At 41.1% G+C, this 17286-nt stretch overlaps 1 protein-coding gene across 18 annotated transcripts in view; it reads left to right on the top strand.

Moving 5' to 3' along the window:
- Positions 1-17286, top strand: part of BAZ2B (bromodomain adjacent to zinc finger domain 2B) — a 190725-nt gene that overhangs the window by 171338 nt on the left and 2101 nt on the right. For 13 of the 18 annotated variants that reach the window (XM_060280101.1, XM_060280108.1, XM_060280099.1 and 10 more), the window contains 11 exons: positions 112-174; positions 2257-2401; positions 4027-4700; positions 5922-6186; positions 6326-6481; positions 6897-7057; positions 7905-8215; positions 8608-8743; positions 11460-11606; positions 15078-15343; positions 16903-17046. In XM_060280101.1, coding sequence (XP_060136084.1) covers positions 112-174; positions 2257-2401; positions 4027-4700; positions 5922-6186; positions 6326-6481; positions 6897-7057; positions 7905-8215; positions 8608-8743; positions 11460-11606; positions 15078-15343; positions 16903-17046 — 2468 coding nt within the window. The remainder of the gene's footprint in view (positions 1-111; positions 175-2256; positions 2402-4026; positions 4701-5921; positions 6187-6325; positions 6482-6896; positions 7058-7904; positions 8216-8607; positions 8744-11459; positions 11607-15077; positions 15344-16902; positions 17047-17286) is intronic. The other 5 variants (XM_060280120.1, XM_060280123.1, XM_060280125.1 and 2 more) reach the window with 2 other exon arrangements.

The following is a 17286-nucleotide window of genomic DNA, read 5'->3' as shown; positions in this document are numbered from 1 at the left end:
TTAAAGGCATACCGGTATCTCATGAGCTTCTGATGTTACATTAGCAGCCTATAAAAACATGATTAGTATACAGTGAATAATGCCCTCCCACATTTTGTTTATTGGTGGTAGGATGATGGGGACCAGACAGCAAGTGTGGAGGAGCTAGAGAAACAGATTGAGAAACTGACTAAGGTAAGCTGCCTCTGTAAAATAAACGTTTGCTCCTTTTATTTAAGTGTGCATTATTTAGATAGCTGACAATTTTCCCTAAATAGGTCTTTAGTATTCATTTGCAATAATTGGACTTAACTGAATTGGCCTAACCAGGGTCAACCAGGGTCAACCAGGGTCAACCTTACAGTGAGGCAACAGAAAGAAACAGAATGGCTCTAGTATGGATTGGGGAAAGAGAAGGGCCATTAGTATTAGGTGCAAAATATTTAAGACTAGCCTTGGACCTGAGGGTGCTTCCAGGTGGGGGCTTAATATTGTAAAGTCATCATTCAAATATCATGAATGATTCATTGACAACAGATTTCAATTGTTTTCCTTACTAGATTTTCCCCAGAAGGGGCAAATCTGGATTAGATTGGGGGCAGGGGGTTTATGCCAACCTTATCTGGACACTGTGGAGAAAAATGTGTACTTGTGCATTAACCATCCCATAATAAACAGCTGCCTGGAAGCATCCTAACTTAAATCTAAACCTATGAGAAGAAATAAAGGGAGTGCAGGAATGCAAGGCTGAATCTAAACGACACTTTCATGGCTGAGAATGATGTGATGTTGTGCTAAACCAGGGGTATTGAAAGAGTGCGGCAATAAAATGATTGCACTGTCTCGCTGTATAATCTGTTGCTTTTATAGCATGACTGATAATGCCCTAATCTGCCATATGGACTACTAGGGAGTCCTAGTGAGGGTGCAGGATATTGCTGAACTACAGCTCCATTCATAATGGTTGGGGCTGATGGGAGCTGGAGGCCCAAGAATATTTGAAGGGTCACAACAGGTACCTCATCCCTGATCTTGGGTGTGCTGAACTGCTGGACTTGATAGCACTGGTAGTGGTCCTTGTTTCATCCATCTTTCATGTGAAAGTCAGTTGCCAGGATCAAAAGAACTGTGAAAACAGTTTGTGAGCCAAAGAGGGCTTTTAGACTTGTTTCTTTCGAACAGCAGACCCAACGCTGCATAGCAAGCTGTTTTTGAAACTGAGGGGAGTTGCTTCCTGATGCCAGCGGTAGAATGAAAGCCAAATGGAACTTAGGATCAGACAACAGGCTGATTTCCTGGTTAATATCCTTCCACTATTGGCCCCCAACGCTTGGTCTGCGGTAGTGCACATTCATCCACAGGCCTGATGCATATCCAACTCAAGCAAGCAGCACTGTGTTGTGGGTCTTGCCTCCAGCTCATCCATGCTTTGGGTGGGAGATTGTCCCTGACCTGACCAGCTGTTCCTGTCAAGATGAATGATTTGTGTTCTATCTCAGCTTTCTTGCTTCAGCTAAAGCAGGAACGTGTCACAGTCATGACAGCACCAAGACAGCACAACTTGGTTTATCTGTTTATTTTATTTGAGCCCTAGTTTTGTCCATAGGTAATATTTATTAGAGTCAGTTGAAATATCTCATCAATTTCACATCAGCAGTTACAGTATCACCTTGGCGTGGCTAGTTTTACCACCACACACAACGCACACACACACAAACACATACCATTTGCTGTGCTCCACAATTAATAAGATTTCATCTGCTGTCATGCAATGAAAACCATCGGTCCTTTTGTTCATAACAAAATACAGAAGGCAGCCTTGCAGAAGGCAGCTTTCCAGCTGGCTCATATCTGTCTGATGCAATATTTTCAGGGGTGGCGTGTCCTGTTTCGCCACTTGAGGTGAAATTGGATGTGCAACGCTGCCGCCGCCAGCACCACCATACCTGCTGCTGCCGCTCCCTACGCCACCTCCCCTTCCACCTAGTAGCAGAGTGGGAGGGGGGACCTGTGGGGTGCTCCCTCAGGGGCTTCAGCTGCTTAAGGTGGCAGTCTCACCCCACATAATGGGATCGTCTGGCCCTGGATACTTCATAACCAACTTGACCCTGGTTTTCTAAAGGGTAGGGGGTGGGCAGAATCAAGGTGTGGTTTCTGAAATAGCCGAAAACCTCAGGAAAGTGTCACAGTCTGATCAACGTCCGGCTATCCTTTTGGCTTAACATTGAGGAAAAAACTTTGTAATCCTAACAGTGCCTTTCTTTTAAAACTCAACAGCAACAGAATCAGTACAGAAGAAAGCTGTTTGAAGCATCCCATTCTTTACGTTCAATGATGTTCGGCCAGGATCGTTACAGGCGTCGGTACTGGATTTTACCCCAGTGCGGGGGGATTTTTGTTGAAGGCATGGAAAGTGGAGAAGGTAAGGATGTAGTTTTTGGAATGACTAGGGCTGGATCTAGACACATCAAAGAAGCATTTCAGTTGAACACGTTGCAAACTTTGTATGAGAAATCGGGTAAGCAAAAAACGGAACTCCACAGTGCTATCCGCTGTCACAGTGTTAGAGCGCATAAAAACAATGCATGCAAAGCGTTTTTTTTCTTTGCCAGTGTAGCTGAGTCCTAGATCATTTGAAGGTTTTGCTCAGGGTTTCTCCCTCAGCAAGGGTCTGCCCAGGATAAACTATCAATGAAGGTCTTTGGTGTCACTGCAGGGAAAGATTGCAAATGCTGAAGCTTCCCACTGGAGCAATCCTTCTGCGGGGTTCCTTTGGTTCACATAGTGAAGCATTGTTCTCTCACAACAAAATAACCACACATAATAGTATGTTGGTGTGGTGGCTCCCAAAGCTTACTGCCTGAAGGCTGGAGTACCTATGAGTGTCTCCACCCAATCCATTGTTTTAAACTTACTGTGGCTATGTTTCTAGCATGATACCTTGGGCACACAACACTAGAAACGTTGCAGGGGAAGCAAACACTTGTCTTACAAGATGCTTGTATCTTAGCAGTCACACACAGGGATGGAATCTAATTAGGGACAACCTTTGGAAAATGGTGTGGGCTGAATGGGGGCTGCAAGCACATCAAACTTTTTCTTCCCTGTAAATCTGCTCCTTTTGCAAATTACTCTTACTGTTAATGCCTAGGTGTAGCATCACCACAAAGGATGAACGCTTTAGAAACTGCTGAGGAGGAGAAGGCACAAAAGATGAAAGCAGTGCTACCTTCCCCCCTCAAAGAAAAAATAATGTTTCAAATTTTGCAGAAAATGCAAACACCCTTGCAAGCAGACCGTAAACACCGACCTCCACTTATCTGTAATTATGCAGCTCCACTAAGTGAGGCAGAAACTAAGCAAGCAAATGGTTGCCTTGCAGAGCAGTTCCTCTCCCTGCTGTCGTTCTGCTCCATTCCCTGCCACTCTCCCTTTTCTTTTGTTCTTTGTGAAGATTCTTTATTAATGCTTGTTGACACATGGTAAAGGGCTAGAAGAAGAAGAAAAGGGAAATTATGGGGGTGGGGTGGCAGATTCCTTCCTTCTGGGGGGGGGGGAAATAGGCCCTTCATCTTTTAAGCAGAGAGCTAATAAGGTTTCTGATTATATGTCTTTCAGAATACTTAAATATGAAAACCCCCAATCCAGAGAATGGTGTCTGTGCATGGGAAGCAATTCCATACACAGATCTATTTTTGTCTGCCAGGAAGAAGTGGACATAAATGTGGTGTACATTCAGTCGTTACACATCCACATTGAAATGGAGAAGATTCTGGTTTGCTTCCCGTTTTGGGTCAAACCCACCCCTTTGGCTTAGGCATGTTTTGTTTACTACAGTTGGTTATAAGATAGTTGGAAATCCTACCCCATTTTCGGTTCGAACGCTAAATATTTCTTCCCATTTTAAACCTACTTTGTAAATCAGGAGTACGTTTTCCAAATAGGTGTGTGAAGGTAGCCGACAACATTGTTTTTCTAACAATGTGTAATTAACACAAAAGGTTCCATCATGGATGGTAATTTAATGAGCATTTTCTCTGCATACAGGTCTGGAGGAAATTGCAAAAGAAAAAGAGAAGCTGAAAAAGGCCAAAAGCATTCACATCAAAGAAGAAATGTTTGAGACCTCAGAAGAAAAATTAAGTTGCTTAACCACAAACCAGTGTAATCAGAAAGAAGATCTCAAAGAGAAGGACAGCACGAATCTGTTCCTGCAAAAGCCTGGGTCTTTTTCAAAGTTGAGCAAGCTGTTGGAGGTAGCAAAAATGCCTCCTGACTCAGAAGTTCTAGCCCAGAAAGCCAATGGCAGTGCAGCAAATGGGTGCTCATTGCCTTATCAAAATAGCTCCAAAGCCTCACTCTGCAGCCACCAGGCCTCTGTATCACAAAGCAGTGGTGAAAAGTCAGATCAGAATAATCTCTTTAATTCTGCTTCAGCTGGACCAGGGAAATTTTACAGCTCCCCATTAATTTCAAACGACCAGTTGTTAAAGACTCTTACGGAAAAGAGCAGACAGTGGTTCAGCCTTCTGCCTAGAACTCCTTGTGACGACACATCCGTTACCCACATAGAGTCACCAGCTGCCACTTCTTCTTCTTCACTAACTCCTCATTCGCATCCTCCATCCAAGTCACCCTCACCTGTCCCATCTCCAATTATTGGTTCTGCCTCTTCCCCCAGTCCAATGGGATTAAGCCCATTTGCATTATCGCCTCTTCAGGTAAGTATTAAATTGTAGCTTAAAAGTGTTCAGTCTTGTATTCTTCATACCGGCAAAATCCAGTGATTTTTTCCCCTTTCCGTATTGAGGTGAAGAGCTGCAAATGAATGGCCATATAAAACTAAATCATTGCACTAGCCAAAGCCAGCACAACGATTCCCACCAGTGCAGCGGGTTTTTCCCCACTCTCCTCCCCTGCACACTCACTGTGCCCTCGCTAAATCTGCTCCAGAGGGTCAGGAGAAGCCCCAGAGCAGCATATATGGAACAGAAGGGACATTGTTCTATCAGACAAACAGAAATGCCTGTGCTGATGGAATCATCTCCTTACTGCTACATTGAATGCAACCCTACGATGTAGACAGCTATCAGTGTTAAGGTGAATTGATTCTATTAGAAGTATTATTTGTTACACGAAATTATGTGATAGAGTTATAATATATTCTTCCTGCTTGATCAATCCATGAGCAATTTACTGCAGGTGGTGGTCTCTCCAAGCATTCTGTGGGCATGTGGAGAGAGGAGAGGAAACAAAAGCCCTGTTGCACCAGCAGAATTACATGTGCTGAGCTTTGGATATCACCCTAAATCTCATTGTGAGCATGCCCACGGGAGGAGAAGGGAATGGGGTAGCTTGTGCAACCTGAGGCTCATGCACATATTGTTGCATCTATATCAGCTCAATTTGTTTTATCCAGCACACAAAAACTTTTCTTAATGCTGGATGCATGAGATGCAGCTGCAGTTAACCTGAATGGGAAGAACGTTAAAACAGAACACCATATATAGGTAACCGTTCTGGAAAGAGGAAGAGTTCATGGCAATATTTTTTTTAAAAAAAACTTTGCTCATGGGCAAAATTCTGCATGAATGTAATATGGTTATTTAAACTGATGTCACAAAATATTGATTTTTTAAAAAGCATGTATGGCAGTTTTATGGCTATTGTAATAAAATGTCCAGCGATTCTTTTCTTTTCTTTTAAGTAACCTTTCTTAATCTTTCCATTTTGCATTCAAATATTGTGTGATTTATTTTTATTTTGTTTTAGTGATCAGCTGTAGTCACTTTATCTTTTAAAATGATTTACAAGTCAATAATTCCTATATGTTTATATCATATTTGGTACTAAAGCATCCTGTTCCAGGTTTCAGTTTTCTAAGTACGATCGCAGTAGAACTAATGACTCCTTATTTTCCCCCCAAAATATTCCTTGCATAGCCCATGAAGACAGGATTGCCTGTAATGGGACTTCAGTTCTGTGGATGGCCAACTGGAGTGATTACTTCAAATCTTCAATTTTCATCCCCTTTGCCTAGTATGGGGTCAGGATTAGGGTTGTCAGAAGGCAATGGCAATTCATTCTTGACACCTAGCAAAAGTGAGTCCCCCATGCCACAAGCTGAGAAACAAGCTTCTGTACCTTCTGCTGTGGTTGAAGTAGCCAAACCAGTTGATTACCCTACTCCAAAGCCCATCCCAGAGGGTAAGTATAACTTCTGACTACCACTTGGAAACACTTTCAAGTGAAGCCTCAGGTGCATCCAAGCCAAGGAGTTTTAATGTTGCCAAAGGTGTGTTTTATTTCAAGAACTTATAAATATTGTCTCCATGTTTTGATTCAGAAATGCAGTTTGGCTGGTGGAGAATTATTGACCCAGAGGATCTAAAAGCTTTGCTTAAAGTGTTGCATCTCAGGGGAATTAGAGAAAAGGCCTTACAGAAGCAAATACAAAAACATATGGATTATATTACTGTAGCCTGCCTCAAGAATAAAGATGGTATGTAACTGAAATAAACACACTCACTTGTAGTGTTGTTACATAATTATGATTAGATGTTTGCTATTTTTCAAGACTGCGTTGATGAGCCAAAATGGCATATAACTGGTACTTTTCATCCAGGCAATTCTTAAGTAATTAGTGACTTCTCAACTTTTTTGTATGGATTTCATCAATCTATCTTATCTCTCTATACTACCCCAACCCCTTTTCAAATAATTTGAGTCTCTTAAAATATAAGCGGAATGTTTATAAACGGAAAGACTGTAGTTCTGATTTTCCTCCTTTGTTAAAGTTTGGTGTCATTGGCCTCTTATGTAATACATGTTTTGCCCCAGGAAGCAATTCCTGACCTTGTAAACTTGATTAGGTTGACGTTGTACTAAAAGCAACCCAATCTGATTCCCAAATGCAGCTGCAATTATTGAAGTAAATGAAAATGATGAAAATCAGGTAACACGGGATATTGTAGAAAACTGGTCCATAGAAGAGCAAGCCATGGATATGGATATAGCTATTCTTCAGCAGGTGGAAGACTTAGAGAGAAGAGTGGCATCAGCTAGTTTGCAAATCAAGGTAAAATGTGCTTCAGTGAAACCTCTCTTCGGTAACGTCATTGCAAAAAGCGATAATTCAAAACTGCTAAGAGCAGCTGTTTTTACAGTTAAGGATAAGTGCTTTTCTCAGTAACATATCTCTGGGCCGGAGGGGGGGGGATCCAATACAGTTTCATTAGGTTAATATCACCTAGACTAAAATGATTTCATCCTTTTTAAATGACTCATACATAAAGTGGACATTTCAGTGGTTAGAATTTTCAGAGAAGGAATATGAGTCAGGATCAGAAGCATGATGCTGCTAGTTCCATGAGCCCAGTGACTTAACTAATCATTGGTGGCCTTCTGTTTAAGAAGTAATCAAAAATCCTACTGAGTAAGAGGTATGCCTTGGTCATACCTTTAGGTAGCTCTTAGGATTCCAGTTCTCATCATCATTGGTCATGGCAACCATTAAGATAGCATTAGATGTCACCAGTGGTTAATGTGAATTTACGTATCTGGCCACTTTTGGGTTTTAAAAAGGTACAAGTTGCCAGAACTGTGAAGCTGGGCCTTGAGTTAGGTATGTTCTTCCCATGCTGTGAGCGGCTTGTGGGTGTGAGACCAGGTGAAATTTGTCTTACTGATGGCCTGTTTTGTTCAAAACAATGTAAGAGAGAATACTGCTGCTGTAAAGCTCTGTTCTTTAAAAGTAAACCAGTTATCCCAGTCGAAGCAAAACAGGAAAGAAGCTTCTAGTCTCCTGGAGAGCATTTGGAAACGGAAGTGCAGTGTAAGGGCTAACTCAAGCAAACAATCCACTGATCATACTTAGGTGGTTACAGTAGCAAACAAACATGTGAAACCTTTCTATTAAAATGTAGGGTTGGATGTGCCCTGATCCAGCATCGGAAAGGGAAGACCTGGTATATTATGAACATAAATCAATTACTAAATTACACAAGAAGCGTGATGGTGATTGTGCTGGTGGAGAAGAAGGCAGTAGCAGTACTCTAGAACGGAAGAGTGACAACCCTCTAGATATAGCTGTAACCAGACTTGCTGACTTGGAGCGGAACATAGAGCGAAGGTATCTGAAGAGCCCCTTAAGTACCACCATTCAGATCAAACTGGATAATGTGGGCACAGTTACTGTCCCTGCTCCTGCACCATCCGTTAGTGGTGATGGTGACGGGTAGGTTATTGAGATTAACTTGAAAAATTATTGTGCTTCTTTGCTAATTGGAGCCTATTTTCTATTGTGTGTTTATCTATGTATCTTCTTGTATGTCTTTGATCCACATGGATCACGTTATTATGCATGGTGCTTTGTAAGATTTATTTTCCCCCTGTTATGTATGTTAATCCTGCAAAGTTATCCTACATTTAACTGGTTGTGACTAAGCTTTGAGGCACGTAGCCACAGTCTGTGCACTACATCAAATTTAGTTGCTTAAGCCTTATTACCCTTACTGGCTGTGTACGTTTTTGTCATTGCTTGGCTTTCGATGTGACAATGATTGTTCCACGTTCAGAAACTGATGAAAATGGATGTGACCTGCTTAATTTCTCTATATTTCAATGCAGAATGGAAGAGGATATTGCTCCAGGGCTAAGGGTATGGAGAAGGGCATTGTCAGAAGCTCGCAGTGCTGCACAGGTAGCTCTGTGCATTCAGCAGTTACAGAAATCAATAGCATGGGAAAAATCTATTATGAAAGTTGTAAGTGTTGTGAACTGATTTTTACGTATCCTATTTTCCTCCTTTTCCAGATACCTCAATTGATAGTGTATCTTTCATTGCTGCCTGTGAAAAATACCAAAGTTAAATTGTGCATTTTACATTGATTCACATGCTGTGCTCTCTTGTAGCCAAATTCAGCATTCTGAACTTTCTTATGACAAATAGCCCTTCTGCTGGTATATTTTGACCTTAGTATTAAAAAAAACATACAAAAAACAAAAACTAGAATGGCCATTTCTGTGCCTCTCTCTGGGAGAGGTCACCATGCTAATGAAAAAATGACCCCTTCTGTGTTGCCATTATGGGGATTCAGTGTCAAAGACTGCAATTAAAGGCTTTTTCAGAAAGATGAGATGCAAAGTACATGCTTAAAAGATGTGCATGGCTTCTTTGCATGCCCACTTAATACAACTGTATGTGCAGATTGGACGAGTGTACAGGCGCACAGGCTGAAATGTCCGTCTCCGCATAGAAATGACAAATTAACAAGCACTGCTGTGTTAATTGCATATTCATGAAAGGCATGCAAATGCATGTAAAGAGATTTTGCATGAATCCTGGGCATCAGATTTCTGAAAATTAAGCTTTTTATACTATAGCAATGAATGGGAAAATGCTAACAATTAAACAATGGAAATATATGAACTGTTGAATTAACTAATTCTTTCTCCAACTTTTATACTTACTGTAAACTTATAAACCTACTGTTTACCTGATATCATAACCCATGATGTTACCAGCATACATTTTATCTATATTACTGGCAATGGCCAGTAAATAAGTAAATATTGCTGCTTCTTACCTTAAGACAGTTTTCCACTGTCTTATAGTACACTGTACTATAGTTTCTGTACTGTGTTTCTCCATTGAGATTAAAATGAAATTGGGAAAAAAAATCCCATCACACTCCCAAAGTGTAACTATTGCTTCTGTTTAACAGAGGTAAACACCCCTATTTTTACTACTGGGACTGATGACAATTGTGACTCTTTAGCTCTAGCATGGGGATTATCTGAGTTGAGCTCCAGGACTTGAGCTGTCCACACAAAACTGACATTCCCCTAGTTCAACCATTAGCACTAAAAAAAGAATGCTTTGTTGCATTGGGTTCTGCATGTTATTTTCATGATTCCCTAACTTTGCCATGAGGCATACCAGGAGACGAAACCTGTGCACAGAATAGCATGTGGTCTCTGGCATTTAGATCTGTTGAAATTAGATGTGTAGCTTTTGAAATCAGCATCTGTTTACTTCATGTTTTGGCCAAATGAAAAAAAGACTGAGGATACTGGAATTGCTGGTGTTCTGTAATGTTCATCTACTTTCTGCACAGTAGACCTTTCACTATCCACATGTTGATAATCTGAAATTTCCTAGTGCTTTCCCCCTGATTTCCCCCCACCTACATCAGTCTGATTACAGTAGCATTTGCTTTCGTCTGACCTGATTATTGCAAATCTAATAAAAGAGGAAAAAGGAGTAGCACAGTGTTCCTAGGAGATTCCATATCAGAATAAGGGAGAATAGCAAAAAAAACTTCGGGACATATCCAATGATGGTCTTCCCTAAGTGCAACAGACCTACCCCTCTCCTGTCCCATCCAACCTCCTTTATGCCCCAAAATTAAAAGCTTAAAAGCTTTTTTTGCACTGTGTTTTCCCGGCATGGAAAAAGCTTTTAAGCTCCTCTGCCTTGCTTACTGGGCTAGTCCCACTCGGTGCATGTGCTCTGGGATGCTCTCGTGAAGTGTCCCAAGAACTAAAGTTCTCTCGTGAGAGAATCTCAGAGTCCATGCACTGAGCAGGCCCAAGCTGGGTGGGGGGTGGAGATAAGGCCCACTCAGTGTGTCAGGTCCAGAAGGTAAGGATGCTCACTCAGGGGCGGTTTGAGTATATGCATTTTTGTGTATAAATGCCACCCCTGGAATGTAACCTGTGCGTAAGATGCAGTCACACTGTACAGTAGAATGTCAATGTTAAGTGTCTTGGGAAATAATACTGTTCAAAGTTACAAAATTATTTAAATTACTAAAATTTCCCCAAGCTGAGCAGTCCTAAAGTAAAGAGCGAATCCCTAGCAGTGTTTAATCTGTAATATATTATTGAGTCTATAATAGTGTAAAATTTGGGACGCAGGTGATGCTGTGGTCTAAACCACTGAGCCTAGGACTTGCCGATCAGAAGATCGGTGGTTCGAATCCCCGCGACGGGGTGAGCTCCTGCCGACCTAGCAGTTCGTGCAAGCAGACAAATAGGTACCGTTCTGGCGGGAAGGTAAACAGCATTTCCGTACACTGCTCTGGTTTCGCCAGAAGCAGCTCAGTCATGCTAGCCACATAACCCGGAAAAACTGTCTGCGGACAAACGCTGGCTCCCTCGGCCAGTAAAGTGAGATGAGTGCCGTAACCCTAGAGTCATTCACAACTGGGCTTAACTGTCAGGGGTCCTTTACTTTTACCTTTTTAGTCTATAATTTAGTCTATAATAAAGAGAAATATTGAAAGGAAAAATGTTTGATTGACTGGCCATTTCTGTACTTCTGTACATTTCTGTGTGCTGGCTCCACACTTGATGTTAACGGCCCATATAACATTAGACACTCAGAATTTCTTAAGTTTTAAATTGCATTTTATTCTCTAATACATGCATAGAATGTTTCTATATGCCATAATTAAAGTATTTCTCCTGTATTGTAGTACTGCCAAATATGTCGAAAAGGAGATAATGAGGAGCTTCTTCTCCTTTGTGATGGTTGTGACAAAGGCTGCCATACCTACTGCCATAGACCCAAGATCAGTACTATTCCAGATGGTGACTGGTTTTGTCCCGCCTGCATAGCAAAGGTAATACTAACTTAAAGGTGAATCCTTGGAAGTTCTCCAGTTCTGTGTTCTATTGCTTTCCAGCAATTGCCATGCATGCAGTAATTGCACATAGACTCTGTAAATCTTAGCTGTCCATAAAAAATTACAAGTTCTGATAGGGTGACCATTCATACATGCCTCTGTTTTTCATCTATGGTACATGGAAGACTTGAAAATGTTGGGAGAAATGGAACAATTAAACAGCAGAGAGTACTGTTTACATTCTTTTAAACTGCTTTTTAATTGTGTTTTTAGATGTTTAAAAAATGGGTTTCAATTGTTTTAAACTGTATTTATGTGGGGGGTTGGGGGGTTTCTGGCTCTTTCTGTTTATATTTTGATTATGTATTTTGTGTTTTTATATTGTAATTTTATCTTGTGAACCTGTTGATAAGTAAAGTAGTACCTTGGATCCCGAACGCCCTGGAACTCGGACGTTTTGGCTGCCGAATGCTGCAAACCCGGAAGTGATTGTTCTGGTTTGCAAACGTTCTTTTGGAACCCGAACGTCCAATGGGGCTTCCACAGCTTCTGATTGGCTGCAGGAGGCTCCTGCAGCCAATCAGTAGCCGCGATTTGGTTTTGGAAGTTGAACAGACTACCGGAATGGATTCCGTTCAACTTCCAAGGTATGACTGTATAAGAAGTATGCATCTTCTGTGCTTGACATTGTTTAAGTGCTGCTTTATTTATATTGTGGGGTAGTTTCTGAAGAAGCATAAATAACCTCTTATAGTGGAACCTCGGTTTATGAACACCTTGGTTTACGAATTTTCGGTTTACGAACGCCGCAGACCCATCTGGAACGCATTAATTCACTTTCCATTACTTTCAATGGGAAAGTTCGCTTCAGTTTATGAACGCTTCAGTTTAAGTACTCCGCGGACCGTCTGGAACAGATTAATCCACTTTTCAATACTTTCAATGGGAAAGTTCGCTTCAGTTTATGAACAGACTTCCAGAACCAATTGTGTTCATAAACCGAGGTACCACTGTACTATCATTCTGACGTGTGTGGGAATGGCGCACATTCCTCTGGATATTGGCCATTGTGTGTTGAAGCAACATCCATTCAAGCTGCTACTTCATTGAAAAAATAGTCACGTGTTTGGCAAATAAGTACTGGGAATAAATTTGGCTCGGTTCACTTTTTAATCCAAATCTACCTAATTTGCACCTCTCAAAACGAATGTGTGAACTGAAATACAGCTATCCTTTTCTGAATTTATAATGTTGTTCTCCGAACAGAGGATTATAAAAATGCATATATAAGTGAAAATAGCATACAAAAATGAATTATATTATGAGCATTGCTTGTAAAAATTGTATATTAAGGGAAATTGCATGCAAAAAATGAATATTTGGTGAAATGTGCTAAAATACTGATGTAATTTCTAAGGTTTTTTTTTTAAAAAAAATGCCAACAGATGTGGAAATGTTGGGAAAGTGAATTTAGGATTAGAAAACGATAACTAAGAAAAACTGAAGCGGAAAGGTTGGGGCAGAGTTGAGAATTTTTACATATGTATAATCCACTGCTTGGTGGATTTGTGCACTTGCCTTTCACAGGAATCTGAGATGTAGGATTAAGTTGCCATGCATTTTAGCATGGGTTTAAATTTAACTGGTTCCTAAACTATTTAAACCGAATTTATCAGTGTCAAAACGAAGTATAATTTAGATATATCTACACATAATTTGTCTTCTGCATTTCCCTATTGCCATTAAGGACCTTTTCACATTATTATTATTATTATTATTATTATTATTATTATTATTATTATTATTTATACCCCACCCATCTGGCTGAGTTTCCCCAGCCACTCTGGGCGGCTTCCAGCAAAAATTAAAATACAATTGCCCTTCAGGTATTAAAAGCTTCCCATAACACTTCTTTTAGAGGTACAGTACATGCAAAATGTTTTGTCTCCATAACGATATATAGTGTGTAAAAGGGAACACTTCCTAAGTGACAAGAGAGAAAATGTAATAGACAAGTTAAGTGTTAAGGAATGTATTTTTCTTTTTATTGCTAAAAGTGATAGATCCAACTAAGTTATATTCACAAAAGTCTCATTGGAATAATGGATCTTCTCTGAGCATGAGTAATGTTGGATATCTCCCAATGTATGCATAGAACAAAACCTCTTTCATCCACATTTATAATGAAGGTGGATGTAGCAGAGAAGCAAGATTGTCTGTGATGTTCTGCAGTGCACTTGTAGTCTATGAGTGCTTATTGCATAATACATTTGTTAGTCTTTAAGGTGGTGCAAGGCTTTTGTTATTATTTCATGTAAAAAACATGGATCTTTACAATTAATAGATACTTTAAATTTCTTTTATTCCTGGAAGACATCTGCTATTACTGTAATTAATTTGCTGCATGTTTTTGTGTATATAACCTTAAATCATGGTGTGTGTGTTTCTAGCCATAACTTTTGTATAATATTTTCTCTTTTCTCACGCCCCCCCCCTCTTTATGCCGAATAGCATGGTTAAGCTATTTGGATTCAGATAACTACCACTCTTTATTTGTCACATAGAATCTCACTTCTTAGCTTTCTCAAGCATTGTTTTGTAATCTGTCTGGGTCTATTGGTGGTTTTTACCCCCTTTGGTCTCCTTTTCATTTGCAGCTTCTTACATTTTAGTATCAATCGCCTGTTTAATTAGTGTGCTCTTTGTTCCACATCTAAAGTAAAAATGTTAAACAGACTTCCATTTACATGCTTCCATTTGGTTCATTTTTGTTTACTGTAAATTTACAGCCTTTGTTTAAAGTTGATAGAGCGGTGTTGAATCGTTGCAACAGTTATAGTGATTTTTTTTTCTTTGAAGACTGAACACTCTGAGAAAAGGGGAATCTGTCTGGTAATGTCTGTAGAACTCTAGAGTGGCCTTGAAATTGGCCTGGTTTTAAGAGGATTCTAGAAATCAAGCTCTCTTTTACCGTCACCCAAATATCTTGCTGTCTGAAATATTAATGTATTTTTAAACAGACCAGATGTAACGTCTCCCTGCCCTCCCTTTTCACAAGCAGGAAGCACCAGCATGTGCACAGGGAATGGGATATTTTTTTCCACCAGCAGTCCTTGTGTCTCATAGGATGCTGCTTCAAGCTTTTTGGAAGGCAGCGGGGAGGGGAACCTTCTGCTGGACAGAGGAGCTGAAAAGCCCCCTTGCAGAAGCAGAGCCTTTGCCTGTGGTGCTTTTGATTCTGGCCACTGACTTATGGGGTAAATGCAGTAAGAATATAAGAATATGCCCATTATTTCTAAGGGCCGATAAATTTTCTTGGTAGGAGGGCATCCTGGAAGGGGTGCGTGAAAAGAAAACAGTGACGTGCCCAGATGCCCCTTAGCAGGGAAAGCATTCCAAGCATGTTTGCTTGGCCGTTAGGTTTTTTTGTCTTCATTTATTGGTTGTTTTTTTCTCTTCCTGCTGCAGGCAAGTGGTCAAACTTTAAAAGTGAAAAAAAATCAGATCAAAGGGAAAAAAAGCAACGAGCATAAGAAAGGCAAGAAACTGCCATTAGCAGCAGAAGTGGAAGAAGAGGACTCTGCATCTACAAGCAGCTCTGTTAAACGAGGGAAAATGGACTCTAAGAAGAGAAAGATGGATGAAAATATTTCTATTAGCCCAACCAAACAGGAAAGTGTTTCTCCTGTGAAGAAAGCTAAACGTGACGAATCTAAGGACATGGCTATATGCAGGTACCGGCTGGCTGGGTATATTCATTTTAAATTTTGTTTATGGGCAAGTTGAAACCCTCAAAGTACACACAGTGCTGCAGCAGCTAACCTATTTATTTAAACCTGGGTCTGCCCCAGTCATTTGTAAGAAAGAGGTGGAGGAGGCAGGCCCCAATGGTTGAGTAAAAGCTTGAATGAATGAAAGGAGCGGAACTTCATCATCCTACCTCCCTGCTACCTCTCCCCCAGCCTGATGTGGAAAAAATGGTGTTTGGTGATGGACTGCATGAAGATAAGTGTGGCTTTCCCCCCCTGTCTCCCTTTTGTTCTTAAGGGGGGGCACCCATTCATTTTATACATGATTGAGGTAGACTTGGATGTAAACATCTCATGTAATTTCTGCCTGAGCCAGCTCTTTTGTGGGTCATCTGATAGTACAGATCAGCTGTCCAGGCTCTGACAGTTGGTTGGTTCCAGATATCCAGAGAATTGACACTCCACTCTCGAAGGTAGCAGCAACCAGAGGCCATCAGTGGAGAAGGTGAGCTGTTCATCTGGGCCTCCTCCACAGCTCCTGGAATTATTCCTCCTCTTGAGGAAGCTGGCCTTTTTGCACCTTTGGCCAGCAGATGGAAGCCTACCCCACCTCCTGCTGACGGACTGATTGAGAGGCCACCTGCGCTCAGTCTACCAGGGGAGCGGGGCCAATGGGGGCAGTAATGCCCCCAAGGGAGATGACCTGCTTTGGGAGGAGGCAAGAACAAAAGTCACCCCCATAACATCGTTTTCTCGGGGTATGGCCTTGCCCTACTTGTTTAAAATGTTTTAAGTTACTTTTAACTGCTTTTTAAAATTGTGTGCCTTTAAATTTTTGATTGTTGTTGTTTTGCATATTAAGGGGCATAAGGTGTATGTGGGAAGAGAGGATCTGGGGAGAGCAAGGAAGACCTCAATTACTGTGGAAGGCGAAGGGAGGGAAAGCCTGGTATGGGCAGTTAGTGACAGATTAGGCAATCTGCTGGTTTACTTCCCACCTCGCTGCCCAGTAGTCTCAGAGGCAGTGCTGAGGACTCCCAGACTGCTGAGGTTGGAGAACTTCAACATCCATGCTGAAGCAGTTAACTCTGGGGTGGCTCTGGACATCATGGCTACCATGACAGGCATGGGGTTGTCCCAACATGTCATTGGTCCAACACATGTGACAGGTCACACTCCAAACCTTGTTTTCTTGGCTGGGCAGGAAGAGGGTGATCTGAAAGTGGGGGATATTGTCATGGTAAGATCACTTCCTGTTGAGATTTAGGTTTTCAACACCTTTCCCCCTCTGCATTATACTCATCATCATCATCATCATCATCCACTAGTGGAAATCTCTTCTTTTCATTTCTCCTCCCAAGTAATGTGTATTTTATCTTTGAAACTTTGCTTCAAAAATCTAAATAAAACTTAATTATTATCTACTGGTACAGTGTGTTTCACAGCAGGCAGCATTCGTATTTATAGATAAGCCTAGCTAGACAATAACATGTGAGGCACCAAGCTGTTCAGCAATTGATTGTTTTTGCGTGTGCCTTTCTTAGTGTTCTGCTGTCTGAATTGGAAACTCATGAAGATGCATGGCCTTTCCTGCTTCCTGTAAACTTGAAACTTGTTCCCGGTTATAGGAAAGTTATAAAGAAACCCATGGATTTTTCCACCATTCGAGAGAAGCTAAGTAATGGACAGTAAGTAAAAATCAAAGGAACTGCCATCTCCTCCCCCCTCCCCCAAAAAGTCAACACAATATTGCACCAACTTTTTAAAATTTAATAATTGGGTAAAATCAGATTTCCAGGTCTCTTCCTCCCCCCCCCTCATTACTGGAACATAACACTGGGTGAACGATCTGGGGTGCTGAGAGGATTTGTAGGCGGCAGAGTAGACAATCGGCCAGCCAGTGCCCAGCTCTGATGGCTGGCGAGGTG

This window comes from Zootoca vivipara, chromosome 1, assembly GCF_963506605.1.
Source record: "Zootoca vivipara chromosome 1, rZooViv1.1, whole genome shotgun sequence".
Lineage (NCBI taxonomy): Eukaryota > Metazoa > Chordata > Lepidosauria > Squamata > Lacertidae > Zootoca > Zootoca vivipara.
Note: the sequence above shows the minus strand (reverse complement) of the source record. Positions and strands in the feature narration are given on the sequence as shown.